The 19,786-nt window shown below is 40.1% G+C and overlaps 1 protein-coding gene and 1 long non-coding RNA gene across 12 annotated transcripts in view; one reads left to right on the top strand and one right to left on the bottom strand.

Annotated features, from left to right (window-relative positions):
- AK8 (adenylate kinase 8) overlaps positions 1-19,786 on the top strand; it is a 65,682-nt gene that overhangs the window by 14,424 nt on the left and 31,472 nt on the right. For 9 of the 11 annotated variants that reach the window (XR_010349148.1, XR_010349147.1, XR_010349149.1 and 6 more), the window contains 5 exons: positions 4,058-4,139; positions 5,648-5,719; positions 6,313-6,513; positions 9,215-9,346; positions 11,525-11,614. Coding sequence is in view for 8 of the 11 variants with exons in the window: in XM_064394006.1 (XP_064250076.1) it covers positions 4,058-4,139; positions 5,648-5,719; positions 6,313-6,513; positions 9,215-9,346; positions 11,525-11,614 (577 nt within the window). In the remaining 3 variants the exon portion in view is untranslated. Of the gene's footprint in view, positions 1-3,922; positions 3,964-4,057; positions 4,140-5,647; positions 5,720-6,312; positions 6,514-9,214; positions 9,347-11,524; positions 11,615-19,786 lie in introns of all 11 variants that reach the window. The other 2 variants (XM_064394012.1, XM_064394008.1) reach the window with 2 other exon arrangements.
- Positions 6,229-8,426, bottom strand: LOC135283330 (uncharacterized). Its single transcript, XR_010349150.1, has 2 exons — positions 8,157-8,426; positions 6,229-6,974 (listed from the first exon to the last, which is right to left on the bottom strand). It is a non-coding gene; the product is annotated as an uncharacterized LOC135283330 (long non-coding RNA).

The raw sequence follows: 19,786 nt of genomic DNA, 5'->3' as shown, positions 1-19,786 counted from the left end.
TAGATGTCACTGGCATTCTCTAAGGAGAACATTTTTATTGATCAACAGCTCTGCTGAGGCCCTGTGTTATGTGTTCTTGTAACACAAACCTAGTCAGGGCTGTGAGGGATCAGGTGGGGAGGTCTTGCAGCACTCACAGGAAACTTATTGCAGACATTATGTTAGAGCCTGGCTCTTGTGAGGCTGATACAGAGAATTTTCATCTTGCAGGGTTAGCACAGCTTGGCTGCAGCCCCTCTGCCTGCTGGGGTTGTGGAGGGAATTCATGGAGCTGGAGAGAGATTGCTCAGGATGTGTTTGAGGGAGAGCTGAGCCACCTTCCTGCAGGGTCAGGATCTTTAGAAACCAAGCTTAGCCCAGTGAGTCACACAAAGAGAGGCAGAATGAGCTGAGATGGGCATTTTTTGTGGCTGCTCTTGAAAGGGAAGGCAAAGAAAAACAATGGTTCTGTTGGGTTTTACCTTGATTGGTTGTTTGGGTTTTACCTTGATTGGCTCTGTTGGGTTTTACCTTGATTGGCTCTGTTTGGGTTTTACCTTGATTGGTTCTGTTTGGGTTTTACCTTGATTGGCTCTGTTTGGGTTTTACCTTGATTGGTTCTGTTTGGGTTTACCTTGATTGGCTCTGTTTGGGTTTACCTTGATTGGTTCTGTTTGATTTTACCTTGTTAACCAAAGTTAATAATGATTTTACCTTGTTAGCTAAAGTTAATAATGTTTTCTCTGTGAAACTCCATGCAAAGACATTGATTTTACAAAGATTTATCCAGGGAGAGAATCTGCCTGTTCACATTTTCTGTTTTCTGAGAAGAATGGAACTTTTTAAAACATCTTACCCTTACTCCACTGACAGAACTCATGTGGGGCATAAGAGGTTCCTTTCTAGTGGGAAATTTGGCAAGGTTTGAGCACTTTCCATCATCTACACTGCTCATGTTGATGGGCTGCAAGAGCTGGGTTGTCAGTATTTCTGCTGCACTCCTCAGTCTGCTGTGCTCTGAAAATCTCCAGAATTTTAGATCCCTACTGGCAAAGCCATTAGTGATATTATTTTTTTTGGTGTATGTCTTATTTTCTGACCCCTTTCTTTATTTGGGAGTGAAAACCTTGTAATTCTTATTCAAAACCACTGAATAATAATGTGGAAAAACTGTTGTGATTACTTGTTTTCCTAAAAACAGCTGTATTCATGACCTTTGTGCTTCTAGCTAAGATTTTTTTTTCCTAATGTGCCACATAATTCAGCATTATTTCTTTCTGCTGCTTCTTTTTCTTTATTCAAAGGCAGTGTCAATTTTGGATTTGGTAATTAAAAAAAAAATATGGAGGATGTTCAGGTCAAATAACAGGAGGGAACTTGAATACCCAAGTCATTATTATCGTGGTGGAAAGTGTGAAAGTCTGTAGGCTTGGTATCATAGCTGAGAGAACTGCCAGCAAAGCAGAGAGATTTACATTTGGGAATGACCTTGAGCAGTTCCTTTTCTCCAGATTCCTGAAGTCTGGAGAGGAAAGTGATGCCTTTGAAAGTGCATCCTTGCTGCTGCTTTTCCAGCATGGCCTGGGTCTCCAAGGAGCAGCTCACCTGGCATTAAGGCAGCAGCAGAATCTCTGCTTGCAGGGCTCATGTGGGACAGCAGGGAGGTTCCAGCTGGGACAGAGGGAGCAGTGACCACAGAGTGCAGGCACCGTGGAATTGCTCACTTTTAGCTTTGTTCCAGCCTTGGTGTGATAAGGTGCAATCCACGCCTGGATAGAAGGTTACTGCTATCAAGAACCAAAAAGAGATGGCTTCTTAAAGAAACAAATTTATCATGTGAAGTTACTAATTACACTTTAATGACAGTCAGGAGGGCAAAAAAAGACCAGTGTTTGCATAAAGCATGATAGGCATATTGTAAGTCAGGTCTTGCTCTGCTGTGTCTTCCTTCCTCTTGCTCCGTTCCCAAGCCACACTCCGTTTTCACTCTTTTTTTTCTCCCTTTTTTTTTTTTTGAATTTTTTTTTATTTTATCTGTGACATCTGCTTGGAGCTTGTCCCTCCTGTGATAGCACACCACTTGCAGCTGTTCAGACCTCCAGCTCCGAGCTGTGCATGGGGTGCCCTGAGCATACGGCCTTTTTGATGTGTGATAAAACAGAACCGAGCCACTGGGGGTATGGAGAGGGGATGCAGCAGAATATCAATAAACCTGTTCTGAACAAAGCTGCAGCCCCGTGCTGGAATAGACATTTCACTGAAGTGTCAAGTAGATGGATAATATATTCTAATTAGGGACTGACTGATACCCTGCAACTCGGAGACCTTTGGAAATCAGCTCCAAAATGCTCACTGTTTTTGTACTGTGTGTTGGTTTTGCATTTTTTTAATGCCTTAAAATATATTTTCTGCAGGGAGCTATTTATTGAGCTTTGTTTTCCTAAATAGCCCGAACTTTTTGCTGTAAAATTGCTTATTGCCTGTTTTAAGGACCTTTGAAATTTGTGTGTAAACCTCTTGAAGTTTGCTGTGGATTGTTAAAAGTATGGATTGGTTATTGTTACAGTATTGTTTTTACTGCCTGTTGCACATTATGTGATTTGAGCCATAAGCTGTAGTGACTTCAGGTTTTGTGGGGCAATTTTATTTTTTTTTTATTTGTTTTGTTTTAGTTTCCAAAAATGTTACACTCAGAGTGGAGAAAACAAGCCAGATTTATAGTCTTTGTAAATTGGCATCGATTTATTTGCCATCAGACCTCAGATGCCATTTCTCCCTAGAAGATCTGGGTCTATATGTATGTATTTTGTACACAGTTATTCCAAACTAGTGCTGAAGTCCCTGGCATAGCACTACAAACATTGTTCAGCTTTGCCTTCTGCAAGTCCCGAGGGATAAATTGATTTCTCAGCACCTGTGTGACCTTAGCCAGTGGTTCATTCTAATTTGGCAGAGCAAACACTGGGAGTGGCAAAAATGGCTTGCAGTTACTTGAGTCTTGTATTTTCTACATCTGTCAGCAGGATGACATGTTCCTGCAACCAGGCTAATTAAGGAATTTTAAATAGTCTGCTCTATTTCCTTGTGTAATTGGAATGGCCCATTCCCTCCCACAGAAGTCCTGGAGATAGATTTCCCTGAAATATTGGAGAACCTTTGGACCCCACCCTGACAGAGCACCAGATTTATGAGGGAGCTGAGAGTGATTGCCAGCTAATGCAATATTAAAATATCTCCTTTATTTCAGCACGGAGATGGCTCCCAGATTTCCTGTGGTATCACAAAGTTATTTTGAGGGGTGGGATAGAACAGCAAGGACTTGTGTGCTCAGGCAACTGACAGATAAATTAGGGAGAGCTCAGAAGATTCAGATGTGAGCCTGGGAAGTGGATTAGATTTCAAACACTGCATCAGACAAAAACTGAGCGAGGCTGCAGCTCTCCGTCGGTATTTCACAGATCTGTAAATGTTTTTTTAAAGATGCTCAATCCAACACTTAGCTGGCTATAACAAGGACTTAAGGGAGCAAAAGGCTCTTTTTTCTTTTTTCTTTCTTTTGCTCTGTTGCTTCATTAGCTCTGGGAACGCTGGTTCCATTACTGTGAGTTTTCCTGTATAATTTAAGAAAATAATGAAAGCATGCATATTTTCCCTCAGTATTCTTGGCATTAAATCTGTCTTTAGATTTGTTTAGCTCCTTTTTTTTTAATATATATATACACAGTGTGGGCTGGTGTCCTTTTGAATATTTCAGAACTGTAGAAATTGTTTTGGGTTGTTTTTATTTGAGATAGAAGTTGGTTTGTTTTTATTTTTAAGATTGAAACATGAAAAAAAAATCATTGCTACAATCCATAAGTTCCCATTGCTGTGTGGCAGTGGAATCAGTGCATGAATTTCACAAAAATATCAGTGCTCCATGTTTGCTTTCTTCTCTCACAAGCATCCATGAGAAATACTGTGCTGTGGAAGGATCAGAATGAGGTAATTTTTGTGTAAACAGCACTGAGATTTAGTATGAATTTTGGGTTTTTTTCCCTTCCAGGATCAATAACTGTTTCATGTTTTTGTTCAATAGGGATGGATTTTGGAAGGCTTCCCTGAAAATCAGGAGCAGGCATGGCTGCTGCAATCATCTGGCATTTTTCCTAGGCATGTTGGTAAGCAGTACAAGGTTTGTGTGTGATTGCATCCAGGAGGAAAGGCTAGAAGGGTTTGTCTCAAAAAATCCTCAATAAATTCAGTACCAATGCTGGAGACAGTCACCAGACAGCAGAATATTTCAGTAGGGTTGAAAGTCTGAGGTAACCTGGGAGATTTTAAGCCCTGTCTTTCACAGCCTTTTCTCCTTCCACGTCAGAGCTCTGTAAATTCCATTCCCTACACCAAGTGGGTTTGAGCAGCTACAAGTGGCTTTGCTCCTGACTTCCCTCTCTAAAAATCAGCTTTTGTCCTCAGACTAAACCAGTTCCTCATGTGCTAAACACAAATTTATGTTTCTATTGAATTAGAGAATGTAAATTTCACCAAGTGAAGTGGAAATGTGATGGTTTTAAGCTTGACCTTTCAGAGTGGGGCTGGATTCTGGCTGGTTTTGGGTGGAATGTTTAACAGACCTTGACAGCTGCCCTTGCCATAGAGGAGAAGCCACTTGTCCCAAATTGTAGTTAAAGGACCTATTTGGAATATAAAAAATTGTGTGGAATGCAGTGTGAAATGATAAATGCAGAGCTGCCAGTGCACAGTGAACAGAATTTATCCAACTTGATGAATTGTCACTTTGGATTTGATTTGGATGATATTCAACTGTTAATGAAGAACTCAGAATCACTGCAGTAGAGTTAGGCAAAAATGTTTAATGTCTAGTACTTGCATGTATTTTTAATATACCTAATAACATCTGAAGTTGAGTTTTGCTCACAATTATATCTGTGCCACCAAGACCTGAATGAGAATCTTACAGCTCAGTCTGTCTAGTTAATCAAAAAGGAGATTGAGAGGAGATGAGATTTACTGTGTGTGAGTACCTTAATAGGGAGAAAAGTGCCTGAAAAAGCCATTTAATACAAAGAAGAAAGTCATAAAAAGAACTTGTTTGAAACCTGTAATCAAATGCACTGAAAATAGTAATTAAATTACAGTGTTTAACTGCAAGGATGATTAGCCAAAAGCAACCCAGGGAACTGACAGGTTCTTCGTCTTTTGATGCTTTCTAATCAAGTTGGAACACTTTTCTGTGAGGTTATATATATATATAAAAAAAAAATCAGTTTCATTGCTCTCACCACCAAAGAACCTGAGTGAAAAGTAATGTTTGTGGTGTAGAAGAGAATCAGTCTTGAGTGCTCAGTGGGAACTTCTGTCTGAGGCTCCAGAGACAATTTTTTATTGCTGCTGGTGATGTTTTTTGGATAATGGGGACAGTTAGTGCCCATGGGTACTGGATTCATGGATATTTTATCCCACTGTATTGTTTAGTAGGTGAAGCAAAATTCTGATTAAAAGTGAAGTAAAATATTTGCAGGGAGAATGCTGGGAAATGAAATGAGCTCAAGATAAATTCAGCCTTTAATATTAGGCTACATCTGAACAGTTACAGGGAATAAAACAAATAATTAACAAGAGTTACATTTTTAATTTTTTCTCCTTTTCCCTTTTTGTTGCCTAGTTATGCTCTATGCCCCAGACACTGTGCTGATTGAGAGGAGTGGTGGGAAAAGGCTGGATCCCCTCACACAAGGTGCAGTATTGTTTGTTCCTGACCTCCACTGCAGACTGCAGTGTTGCTTGGTCTCACAAACATTGTAGTACTACTAATGGGGTTAAATTTAAATGGGGTCCCTTTAAGAACTAGTAGGAATTTGTAATTATAAATTTCAGCTGTTTGGAAATGGTATTTGTTGATATTGTGTTATTTTCAGTGCCAATAAAATACAGGGAAATAAAAGGCTCACTGTTGAGCCTGCAAAGAGTGGACTGTGGCAGTACAGAATATTTAAATGTTAGATCTGTCCATGTGAGTTTATAATTTTCCTGTGCATCTCTGCTAGGTCCTGCTTTGTTTCTGAGTTGCAAGGATGCTCTTAGGGTAAATAAAATAATTTGTATTAGATTAAATAAAAGCATTTCTATTAAATAAAATAAACTGTCAAATCGACTCAGCTCTGTATTGTCTGTTGAGTTTTATCATCAATCATCCATCACGAGATAGAATCCTGCCATAGCTCAATAAAAAAATCAGACTGGATGTTTTGAGGAGTGGAATGAAGAGGGACATTTTTAATGAGAGATCTGTTAATTCATGCTCTCAGCTCCTAACCATGTTCCCTGCAGAGGTTTTCCACACAACCTTTGACTGGCCAAGTGACCCCCAGGTGCAGCAGAGACTGGTGAAACCAGAAGATCTCTCAGAGCAGGAGGTGTCCAGGAAGCTGCTGGAATATCACAGAAACTTCCCCGAGATTTTCCACATCTACCAGAAAGTTCTGAAATCCATCAATGCAGACCAGCCCTCCGTGGATGTTCTCTCTCAGGGTAAATGTGTGCTTTGTGGCAAGTAGAGAAAGTCCTGTTGGAGGGCTGGTTCCTGGCTGTTAGAGTCACTTTGTAGGATTAGGCAGCACAGATGGCTCCCAGCTGAGTTGTGCTCTCTCTAGAGCAGCATTTGGGCTGCTCCTGGTAATTATTTTACTGGAGTAAGTGCAGATAACTGGAAATTCTCAGCTCACAGCCCTGCCAAGGAAGAGCTGACTCAGTAGAGCAAATGTCACCATCATTTCTGTGAGTGTCTCTTCTAAAAGGGAGCCCTGTGGCTCAATTGTTCATCTCCCAAAGGGCCAGTACCTTCCAAAGTCTGAGAACAACAAGGAGGAGTAGCTCAAAGCTGGGAACATTTCATTGTTTAAAAGCTGTTTGTGCTGGGAGCTTTCCTGTTCATCAGTTCTTGTTTGCCTTTGCTAGACTGTAATGCAGTCTGACTTTTAATGTTGATCCTTCTAGAAGAGAATAAGGAAACTGCCAGGAAGACCAATTGATGTACTTTGTAGCTGTCAGTCTGCAGATGATCTCTTATATCCCAGTAATTTTGCATCTCAAAAAGGTCTTTTTTTTTAATAACAAGTGCTGCACTTTTAAGATAAACAAGTAGGAAGTTTATATTCTGAATTTCCACATTAATTACCTCTAAATTACTTAATTAAATTTAAAAGTTCATATCATCATTCATAAAGAATTCATGCCTTGAATTGTAAATAAAAATGTGAGTGCCTGAATATTAATTATTATTAATTAATAATGTAGTGAGATAAATTGAAAACTGGAATGAAAAAATCCTCTCTAGATCTTTTTTTCTGCAGTGCATCAAGCAGCCAGATTTTTTTAAAAGAATAATTAGATGTGGAGACTGTCTAGGGGATCATTACTCCTAATTAACTTGGTTATTTACTGCAAATTAAGCATCATTTGTAAGCAGGGTGCTTTGCCTGTAATGTTTGTGCTTTTCAATACACTGGGTTGTGGAAAATGTTCAGAATAACTGGAGCACTGCTTGGGTAGCTGATACTCAGGGTTTAGGAAGCCATGCAGCAAACACTATTTTCTAGTAGGATTTTCCAGGGTTTTTTGTTTAGATTTTTATTGCCCCAGCTAGCATTAAAAAAAAAAAAAAAGAGGAGATCTCTCCCAAAAATGAGCAGCATTGTGGGTCGTTTCACACAATTATAAAATGTTGTGAAGTGCATGCAGTTGCTGCTGCCCTGGTGTGGGAATGACCCCCACTGCAGCTGGGCAGTGCAGGATCCCAGCTCTGCAGGAGGACATGGATGCAATCCCACCTGGCTGCAGTTTTAGTTTAGGTCTGCTATGTTGAAATTACAGTTTTCTGGAGGTGTTTCTTGATTAGAAAATATTTTCTCATCATACCAAAGCATTAAAGGGAGGGTTCCCTGAAAAATTGTTGGTGCAGAGCAATGTTTTGACAATGGCTCCTGAAATCCTGATCCTCAGGGTGTTGCCCACCAATCCTTTTGTGCTTTTTAATACAGCTTATGACTCATACCAACAGTCATGTTTAAGCTTCTCCTATTCCTTAGCCTAAAATTCTTTTTTTATTACAAGGACTCTTTAGAGAGTCTTGTATTGGAACTGAAGATCTCACAAAAACAGAGGCTGCAGCTCACCTGGGCTCACCTTTAGCTGTATCCACTGCAATCCCAGGGGAATCAGAGCCTGTGCAGATGTGTCCTGGCTGCTTTGGGCATGGCCAACCATGGCAGGTGGGATCAGTGCCAGACAGTTTAGCTTTGGAATTTGACTGATCCCTGGAAAAACCTGTATGGCTCGAGCTGCTCCCTTCTCTGGCATTCTCAGCCATCAGATGGGCACAGCTATGTCCAAACACAACCCCAGTTTGTCCTCACTGCCAGTGCTGTGACACCTTTTGGCTTCTTGGTGATCTCTCAGGTTCTCTTTTGGGATTGTGACCAAGTCCAGGTCTCTATGATGTGACAGTGCTGATGATGCCTCACAAGTCCCGTGGTCTTTCCGAACCTGCAGGTTGACCTGAAGGTGCTATTTCCTGCTTGAAGCAAAATTTAGGAGGATGGTGTCCAGCAAATGGGTGGAATCAGGCAGAGAAGCTCAAATATTCTTTACAAGTTACACAAAAAGGATGGGTAAAAGAATAAAACATCCACACTCAGTTCTGCTTTGTCAAGGCTGAGCAGTGTCATGACACACTGTGCTACAAGTCTGTAATATTGTAATTAGGAGTCTTAATCACACACAGCTGGATAAATGTCATTAATTTAACATCTCAAGTTTTTACACTTAAATATTTGTTCAGAAACTGCAGAAAGTATTAAATGTAATTACAGCCCTCTATAATTTGCATGGTAAAATTGTAGCTATCAAGCAAAAATTACTTCTGCTAAAAACAACATGGTAAGAGAACAATTATTAATTGAATCTGCTCTTTAAAATGGTTTGACAGGCACTGATGAAAGACAGAGGAATGTAATGATAGTGAGATTTCTAAAATGCCTCTCAGAGTGAATTGCTGACAGGACAGTTTTATATCAGTGTCCTGATTTTGGGTGCAGAGTCTGGATGTTACATTGATAAAATAAATCATGATCAACATTTTTCTTTAAAGAAGAGAGTAGTTAATTATTATATATATATATTTTTTTTTTTTTAAGGAAATGGGTTAATTTTTTGCTTTTCTCCCCTGTTGCAGTTCTTGCCTTTGTCCAAACCCGGCACAGATCTGCTGCCCCCTTCACTCCCCGGGTTCTCTTTTTTGGCCCCCCAGGCAGTGGGAAGAGCCTGCAGGCAGCACTAATAGCTCAGAAATATGATCTTGTCAACAGTAAGTTCTCAGTAAACATGCATTTTGCTCAATTCCCCCTTTCTCTCTTTTTGATCCTTTATCTTTTGCTGTCTTTCTTACCTTTGTCCATTGCTGTGGATGTCAATTCTTGGAGGGAAGTGAAAAGTATTTGAATGAAGAAGTGTAAACCAAGTATATATGGTGTGACAAACCATCTCTAAGGTTTTTTTAGTCATCATTTCATCATTTTTATACCTTTTACATCTGTATTTTTTCTATTGTTAGACTCCTGCAGTGCTCTGAATTCTTCTGTGGATCAGTGGATCATGAGTAATGATTTCAGTTTCAGCTCTCTGACCAAAATTGGGGCACTTTTAAAATATAATTCACTCTGAACTTTAGTGAGGTCTCAGGCTCTGCACAGCTCAAGTAATGTGTGAGAAAATGAAGGAATTAGTTAAAAGTGTATCATCTTTCTTCTGTAAAGGAAGTCCAGAAATTTCTGCATGAGCCTTGTTCATGATTATAATTTAAATATTAAAAAGTTCTGTATATAAAAGTGCAGCTTGGTGATAGCATCAGTGCAGTAATTTCCATGTTCATAATGTCTTCTAACAGTGGAGTGGCCATAAATTATTTTAAACAAATGTCTGCTAGCTGTAAAATTTGCTGATTAGTCACATCATGCTAGTTAAGCAAAAGGCAGTTCTGGTAGAATATTTCTGATGTCAGTTATTGTGCCATTGCTGTATTTTAAAATATCATGTGAGAAACTAAATATTTGTAGATTTTTTCAAAGCTGTATTTTTATTAATTATGTAATTAGTTTAAAGAAAACAAATCATGCTTGACTGTAATAAAAATTATGGTCCTTTTTGAATTTTTTTCAACTTTTTTTCTAAAACTGCAGGTTTCATAGTGTTCCATCTAGGTCAAAATTTGCTTTTTTTTTTTCTAAAGTAACTACAATATGAGAGAGTTGCAGCTCTTTTTATTAAAAACCATTACCAGTGCTTTACCCATATGTTGCATTTTATTTTAAGTATTCTATAACTCAAATATTAGGAAAAATTAAGTGTTTAATACAGAGCTGGAATACCATCACTTTTCAGAATAATATTCAGCACACAATTTCTATTAGGCCATTGGGCATGAAGCTCAGGCTCAAAAATTTAAATCTATATTTAAATAGTCTCATGAATTGGGTTGAATTTAGGTGTGTACTCATTAGGTGTCTTAAATTGGGGTCTGTGCACTGAGTTTCTGTTGTGTTTTTTACACTATTTATTATGAATATGAATTTGCTTCTCCAGGACAACTGGTGACTGTTCAAATTGTCACTTAAACATTGAATTTTATCAGCTTTGTCCCAGGAGCACTGCTGGGGGGTTGGCCTGGCAGTGTGATTAACAGCAATAAACTGATTAAAGGGCTCCATCTCCTCCCATCAAAGGCAGTTCCTGTCAGGGCTATTGATTCCAGGAAGAAAGGAATCAATTTAGGATTATTAATTGAATCATCTCCAGGGGGAATTATAGCTAATATTTTTACCAGATTGGAGTTGTAGCCAGGATTTCTGCTGTTGTGTGACCTCCCCATGTCGTGGCTCCCTCCCTCCCCTGGGCAGCCACTGCTCTCCAAGCCCAAACCAGGAATATTTCCTGTACAGCTGTCCTGGCTCAAACCTGAAATCTGCATCTCCTGGTGTTCTGGGTGTGTTTGGAATCAATGATAATATTGCATTAGCACAGTTTTTTTAAATGTAATCCTTACATGATCATTAAATGATCCAGGGAGGCCCTTCCTGAGCTGAGCATTATGCTGCACCTCCAGCAGCGTGCTTCAGATGCTGTTCAGCAGCTGGAACTTCATTCAGTAATTACAAGTTTATAAAAAGTGAAAGCCACTAGCAATCCCTTGAGTTGTTATTTCAGAAATATATTTGATTAATATCATTCTCTCCATTTTTAATACGTTCTTTGCCAAATATATTATTTTTTTTTTTTCATTCCATACCCTCATTCTGCTTGCTTTTCACTCTGCTTGGCCAAAAAACCCCAACAAAACCCTAACAACAAACTCAAAAAACATACAACTTTTATTTTATTCAGTGACCTTATTCCAGTATGCAGCTTCTGGGTTCCTTTCTTTTCTTTTCTTTGTTGCCTCCTTTTTAAAATTTAACCTTGTGTCTTTTTTGTTCTTCCTTCCTGTTAGTTTGCTGTGGGCAACTGCTAAAGGAAGCTGTTGCAGACAACACAAAACTTGGAGAACTCGTTAAGCCTTACATTGACAGTGGATGCCCAGGTAGGGCACATTGTTGTCTCATTACACTGTGGTTACAAATCTGTAGCAAAAACCAAATTCTGAGTGAATTTTTCTTGGTCAGAGTAGCCTGAAAGTCAATTAATTCCATTTATTCCATGGGGTTTGTAGCATTGTGTAACAGAAGTTGGATTTCTAAGGGGTTTTTTTATATCCTCAAAGCAAATATTCACTGCTCCAGCAAAATTCAGATTTCTTGTGCACATTCTGAAATCTGAATTCCATATTTTAATCTCTAATTAAATCTAAATTAAAATTCTGTATCAGTTCAAACTGTTTTTAAAGCACACCATTGTGTCAAACTGCTTTCAAAGCACAATAATATTGTGTTTCATTTTATATTTGGATGTTGACTTTTAGAATGCTACCATAGTTTCTTTTACTTTCATGTAAATATTTTAAACTTAAAGTTTCTTTATACTTCATTTCTGTCAGCATTTTTGGTTGTGGGAGGGGACTGCCACAACAAATACTGAGTATACTTTGCTTTTGGAAAATTCTGCAGGGATTTCAGATAAATCAAAAATACTTTGAGCTCCTGAGGGCAGCAGCTTCACCCTGTCTGTCTGTCCCAGTTGTCCTGCTGTCTGTGTGTGGTGGGTGTTAGAAATCAGAGAATATCTGTAATTAAAGAGGACAAGTCACGTTGCAGGAGGGTGGAAGAATGTTTATTTTGCCCAATTGCAATGGCTTGGAAGAGGAACTTTTGGGAGCAGCACAAATGGTTTCCAGTGGTACAAACACCAGGAGACAATCGTGCTGAAGATGGGGAAATCTCTGTTAAACTTCAGTATTAATGGAATTTTGAGCAAAGCCCCCCCAGAGCAAAGAGAAAAATCTGTGTTGTCCTTTATTTTTAGCAAAAATGTATTTGGTAAGGTGAAAAGTTTGAAAATCTCTTTTGTTTTTTGCACAAAAGCTTAATTCTGAATTAGAGGCTGAATTAGACAGCTCTGAAACACGAGCCTTTCAAATTAACTGAGGTTAAATCAAGGTTCCCTTGATAACAAACCCTGAGATTCAGCACTTTTTCCAAAAGATCTTTGGCAGCCTGCAGCTTTGGGGGTGCCATCCCTTTATCAAGCCTCAGGGTTATGGATTTTAACTCTGAACTCCATCTCCAGTGCATGGGTTGCATTTATCCCTGCTGCAGTCAGCAGCCCAGTGCATTCAGGGCTGGGAGCTGCTCTGGGGCCATGGCAATGCCCAGCAGGAACCTCTGCAGCCTGACAGGGGAAATTTGGGTCCTCTGGAATGGGCACAGAGATGTAGGAGAGGATTTTCTGAGTTTGACTCAAAGGCAGGGGATCTCAGAGTGTGGTGTGCAGGGGATCCGGGGTCTCCAGGTGTGGCAATAATTCTGTGAAAAACACCAATCACTTCTTTTTGAAATTTTAAAAGTTTAATAGTAATAAAATAGTTATAAAAATAATGATATAATTAGAATAATAAAATTTGAACAGTTGAGATTAGGACAACATGAGACAATAAAAACAAAGAGATACGGATGTCCGGGTACCTTTTTCTGGGCAGCACAAGCCCGAAAAAGGACACCCATTAACAGAGAATTAACCCTTAAAAACAATCATTGCATATTCATACATCTCATACATGATGCATAAATTCCATTCAAACACAGGATTCTGTCTGGTCACTGTCAACTTCTTCCTCTTAATCCTCATGCTGCCTTCCTGTCTGAGCGAGGTGGGAAGAAGTTAGTTTTCTGCTGATAAGGGAGCAATAAATTCCCTTTCTCTGAAAGATTTAGGTGTCCTGTGGCTTCTATCTGGTGTGAATCCTTTTTAAACAAATATCTTACATAGCATAGTTTCTACTCAAACATTATGTTATAAACCAAAACTCTATTTAAGAAAATTAATACACCATAACTTTCCAACCTACACATACAATATTCATTTTAATACTTGCGAAAAGCCAATCATAAAATACACATTTTTCACAATTCCTTCCTGTGATCTGGTTTGACCTGGGTGTGGCTGGTTTTGAGTGCAGTTCAACTCCCACATGGAGATCCTTTCAAGCTCTAGGCCTGACTTCCATGGTGCCCATTGATTTCAGAATCTTATGTGCGTGCTGTAATTTCACTGTCTGCTCTTCTCTGTGCAGAGGAGGACTGTAAATACCTCACTCTCTAAATTTCAGTTATGGCTGAGATGGGAGTTTGGATGATCTGTTTATTCCAAGATAGCTCCTTTAAGAGCTTCCTTTACTAAAATGTTCTTTGTGTGTTTTATAAACTCCATCTTAACCATTAAAGTTCCTTAAAGGAGATGCATTCCCAGTAGAGTAAAATAATTGCACAGATCATAATTTTTTGCCAGTCCTAAAAATATGCACATCCTTAGTCCAAGGGAGCTGCTTTCATTTCAGGAAAATGAAATTGAAGTTGTAATTCCTTTCTTCCTCCAAATTAGAAATTATTTCAGATTTAGATTAATTTTTTTAATACAGCATGCACAGAAAAAGCTGTAGAACACTTCTGAATATTAATAGGGATCATAACTATATTTCTGTGCATTATGCTAAAAATTCTGCCTTAGATTTGCTGATATGCACATATATATTTTATTTGGTGGGACACAGCACAAAATTAAGGGCTGAATAAAGATAAATATCATCCAGCAAAACCAGAAATAATAAGTTCTGTCATTTTGCTAATCCTCCTCTCCCAGGGATAACAAAGAATGAATTTACATTAGTAAACACTAACAAGAATTCATTACTGCCCTCACAAGAGGCTTGGAGAAAATGGAATAACACAGGGTACTGAAGAGGAAAGGTGGGCAAAGAATCTTTGCATCTTTGCTCTCTTGCTGCAGCCCAGGTTAAAACAGGGGAAAGATTCTCCTGCTATGATTGACTGCAGTCAGTTCCCAGAAAATCTCACTTGCAGCCAATAGCAGACAGTGTTGGAAGTGGAAAAGCAATTAGAACTTCACCCTTTTCATTGCATTTCTGGTTGTTGAGAGGCTTAGCTGTGCCTGTGGGTGGGGAATCCTGCAAGTGACATTCCGCAGAGCAGGGGAACCAAAGGCAGAGCAGGAGAAAAGTTGTTCTCAAATCATTACTTGTCAAAACGAAAGCAGCGCCATAAAATCTTGAGGACATGCCTCATATATTCTTAAAATGCTCCCCCAGGGGACTGATCTCAGCGTGTTTCCCTTCTTGTGGACAGCACTGATTGCATACAATTAGTCATTTAAGATGTGCCAACAGGGCGTGTTGTGGTGCTGTGAGGAGGCTCAAAGCCCTGCCTGTCCAGAGCTGACTCATTATTGGGTTTTTGAGGCTGCCCACTGCCTGTTCTGCTCCAGCTCTGCTTGGCTAACCCACATCTCTTCGTGGCTTTAGGGTCCATCCACATTCTTGGTGCTGTTTTTCCTGTATTCCTGCTTCATGTATTTCCATGTACTTCAGGAACAGCCCAGACAATTCTGTTATTCACCCCAAAAGGCAACCCACTATCACCATTGTCTGTATTTTCTAATGTTTGGTGTCTCATCAAGACCTGCTTTTTGTCAAAATCCTCAGTTTTGTGTATGATGATTTATTTTACCTAATGAAGACAGCATAGATATTTTTAAGCCCATTATTTTTTTAATTCCCAGGACATTCTAGTCTACAACAGGTGCACACTAGATATTGAAAAACGCATTTTTGGTGATAAGTTCAGAAACCTGACAGCTTTCTGCCTGTCATAAACACTGAGTTGTGCTTTGGACAAACAACCAGTCTGAAATGCAGAGAGTGTTCCTTTAGGAAGGTGTGGTCTCACTGAGTACTGGGTAGTTATTATTCACTATACTTGGGCAGAAAATCACCAACATTGCAGTCTAAGACCAATCTTCTGGTCCCTAACTCCAGTTAGATTAACTCTTGGTCAATAATGCTAAATTCAGCACACACCATTTCCTTGGGCAGCCTGGGAAGAAATGGAGTTAGAGGTGAGTGCAGTGGCCAGAACCCTCCCACAGGCAGCAAGAGAAGTGCCATAAATTAACTTATTTGGTTTGATTCCTTCTGAAATGTTCTGAGGAGGCAGTTCCATAGACTTGGGCCTCCCCTGGACAGATGAGACCCCACAGGCCTGAAGGAGACCTTTCAACAGAATTCCTGTCCTCAGGTTGCTCCAATTCTGAGGAGGGCTGGACATGTCTCACTGAAAACATGGACAAACATTAATTAAAAGTTCCATCTGCATGATCTTTGTTCACCATCTTAGAGATGTCTGTCAGAATCTGATACCCTGAGAGAACAAAAAAAAAAAAAAAATGCAGAAAGTATTTTTTATTTCCCCACCTAAATGTCCCTGATGTTTGCACTGTATTAATGAAAGGACAAGCAGAAGCATTTTGGGGGTACCACAGAGATAGGGAAGGTCATCAGTCAGTTGGAATCTGCATGTCAGTCTGTCCAGTTTTGTGGTGAAATAGCGTGGAGTGATCACTGCTAATTAATATATCAGTTTGTGAGGCTTTAATAAATAGAGCCAAGAAGAGTGAGATGACAGGAAAGCAGCATGAAGGAAAAAACCACTCCCAAACCAGTAAGATTCTGCTTTTCAGCTGGGAGAACTGCTGTTTAGTTTGGGTGATTGGGTTTTTTCCCACCAAAATGAAGATTCAGGAGGTAAGAGAAGTGATTCATGGAACACACATAACGTTGCACTGTTTGCAGCCTGTTAGAGTTGAACACACACAATCTGTGTTGGTTATTTCCTCTCCCTTCTTCTATTTTTTTTAAGTTGTAATATCTGAAGCTGTCCCCAATGGCAGCCTGCACGTAGGGGGTAAAATCTGGAATTCCCTAATTTCTCCTGTTTTCTAATAAAAACTATTACTCGTACAAATACAGCTCTCCCCTTATTTTAAATTGCAGTGGTTTTAAAGGGGTGCTTTTTGGTGCAGCCTCTGAAAGTTGGGGTCCCCTGGCGATTGTGATCACAGTCTCACTGAAAACACTTTGCTCAGTTCGGGGTGGGTTTGTTTTTTTTATTTTTATTTTTTATTTTTTTGACACCAAATTAATATTCTCATCACTGAGCCCGAAGCACAGATTTGACAATAGAGCAGCTCCTCTTTTGTTAAAAACTCGCCGAGAGTTTCCGAGTTGAAAGGACGAGTAAATCTCGATATCTGAGGGGGTAAGCTCAGTGTTATTTCTTGTTTTTAAGAGCGCTGTACTGGCGAGCTGCAAGCTGTCTGAACATTGCAGAGACCCTTTGGGAGCTCCATTGGTTTTCAGCAAGCCTTTGCATGCAGTGTGTTTGTACTGGCTGAAGACAGCGCATGGCTCTCTAAATAATTTACAAGTTGATTAATAGACTCACATGGGTATAATTAGAAGAGGGAGAGACAGCAGCTACAGTAACGGGTACAGTGCTTGGGGGAACTAGAGACTTTATTTTTTTTAAAGAAACTTTCTAGGGTGCTGGGCGTTTGAAGATAAGTTGGGAAGAGCTCAGTGCCTCTTCTCTTTTGAAGTGGAAATAGGACAGTTTGAATCCGTCGAGTTTAATTTTTCACAAGCTTTAGGGGCCCTGCAGTGCAACTCCCTTTTTATTATTGAAAAAAACTCTCCATTTTTCTTTCATTTTTCACACACATGCACACACACACACACACAGAGTCCAAACAGGAGCTAATAAACAAATCGATTTTCTACTTGATTTAAGTTAGTTTTACAGCAATTCTATAGCTCCCCTAAATGTACAACTTGCTCACAAATAAACTGTGTAAAGTTACAGAGATATTTATGAATACACCACGCTTTAATTTATGCATTTTTAAGAAACCTTCACCTCTGTTTGACAATGCTTTTGAAGTAGCTCCGTTTTTCAAGTCAAACTTTTGACTTTTCCTCTGGGACTGCTACAAAGGTTTTTTTATGGAAAATAGGTAGCAGTCTTTTTTCCTACTAGGAGAAAATTGGTGGTCAAGAGAACATAATAAAATATATTTTTTTTATTTCCTGGCTTTGGTGGCCATGTTTTTAATGCAAGCTTGTGAACAGAAAGTTTTAAATGCAGATGTATAGGCAGTAGGTTGTAATTTTCTTCCCTGAATTTTACATTTTCGTGTGTAGAATCACTGCAAGATGATAAATCAGAATTCCCTTTTCCTTTATTTGAAAATCTAGAATGTATTTTTCTTTATTCTGCAATCCAGATTGGTGTGTCTGTCTGGCAGATACTCAGAGCTGGAGTGAGCCTTGGTCTACAAAGATATTTTTAAAGACCACCCTAGTTAAGAGTAAAAACAAAGCCACCAAAAAATCCACCCTAAAAAGCCAACCCTGGAAGCCAGACCAGGCAAAATAAATGTGATTTGACTAAAGAGAGGAGTGCAGTTGTTTTCTGGAGCAATTGTGATAATCAGGCAGCTCATGGGTATGGTCCTGGCTATGTGGAATGGTTTTGCAGTGATATTCACCATTCCTGCTCTTGCTGGAGGATCAATTTTCCAATATTTGTGCCACAAACCCTCATGGATTTGAGTGAAGATGTGGCCCTTGGCCATTTGGGGCCTCGTGGTTGTCAGAGGCATTTAATCAGCAAAGTACAATATAAAAGTGAAGTATTAATCTTTAATATTTGTATTGATCTTCATTGCTGACAGTTATTCTTTAAAATTTAGGGAAGTGGGAGCTCCTTTCCTTGCAGCACTGTCTCCTCACCAAAGGGCTGCTAACCTGAATTCTGTGTGGTTTTGAGTTTGGGGTGCAGAGAGATAACATAGGAGCCTTTATACAAAACCCAAAAGGAAAAACACATTGCATGTTGTCAGCATCCTCATTTTTTTGGAGTTTAACATAAAATTCTGGGCTTGGCTCTGTTTCACGGGGTGTAATACAAACAGAACCAGGCTGCTGCATGGAACAGCCTGACAAGGAAAACATGAAACAGCTTTTGTGCATCCTTTTCTATTTTTAAATGTGGCTGGGAGGTGTCAGGAGAAGGGGATCAGAGCACAGGGCAGGATCCATCCCACTCCTGGGGGTCTGGAGCACGAGCAGGATTTGGTGTAAAAAGCCACAATGTTTTTCACCATGTTTATCAGACCAATTTATTCCTTTTTTAAAAAATATTATCACTGTCAAGAAGGGTTTGTAGGTCAAATTCTGTGCTGTGTTCTTCAGCAGAGCTGAGCTTTTAGAAATAAGGAGGAAATAGGAGCTTGGTTGGTAATGGAAATGAGGAGTCCAATGGGTTTGAAGTGTAATTGTTCTCTGTCCAACTGTAGTGTCTCTGCAGAAACAAAAGGAGTAAAAATAAACACAAATATCCATTTATGATTATATATATGATCGATAATTTGGGATTGTACCTGCTTTAGAAATAGTATCATTTCCACTTTAATACAGCTAATTCCTATTTTAAATGACCAAAAACCTAAAAAACCAAAAATAAAATCAAGGAAAGACTGGTTCTAATATCTGCTAAGAAGCAAAAATACATTAGAGGTGGAAATTAAATATTTTATCGCATTATTTGTTTTAGTGTATTGAAAGAATGACTCCGATTCCTGCAGGAGCCCTTCTGGGCAGTGAGAACGAGCGAGTGGAACGGGATTTCTGTGGGAATGGTCCCTGTGACACCCGCGGCGGTGCCGTGTTCGCTGTCCCTTCCTCCAGCCCGGCAGAACCGGAGATGCTCTCGGTGCTTCCGAGCCAGCCGGGCGCTGCCGGGGCTCAGGAGCCTCGGCAGACCCGGAGCGGGCGCGGTTTTGCCCGAATTCCGAGCTTTTCGCGGCGTTCCGGCGGCGCGGGCGCTGCTGCGCTGCCCGCCGTGACCGCGGGGTGGCGACAGAGAACACACAACGGGCCGGGACAGCCCGGGACAGCCAGGGATAGCCAGGGACAGCCCGGGATAGCCCGGGATAGCCAGGGATAGCCAGGGATAGCCCGGGATAGCCAGGGATAGCCAGGGATCAGCCAGGGATAGCCAGGGATAGCCAGGGATAGCCAGGGATAGCCAGGGATAGCCCGGGATAGCCAGGGATAGCCCGGGATAGCCAGGGATAGCCAGGGATAGCCAGGGATAGCCAGGGACAGCCCGGGATAGCCCGGGATAGCCAGGGATAGCCAGGGATAGCCAGGGATAGCCCGGGACAGCCCGGGATAGCCAGGGATAGC

Source organism: Passer domesticus, chromosome 18 (assembly GCF_036417665.1).
Source record: "Passer domesticus isolate bPasDom1 chromosome 18, bPasDom1.hap1, whole genome shotgun sequence".
Taxonomy (NCBI): Eukaryota; Metazoa; Chordata; class Aves; order Passeriformes; family Passeridae; genus Passer; species Passer domesticus.
The sequence above is the reverse complement of the archived record's forward strand: the minus strand, read 5'-3'. Positions and strand labels throughout refer to the sequence as shown.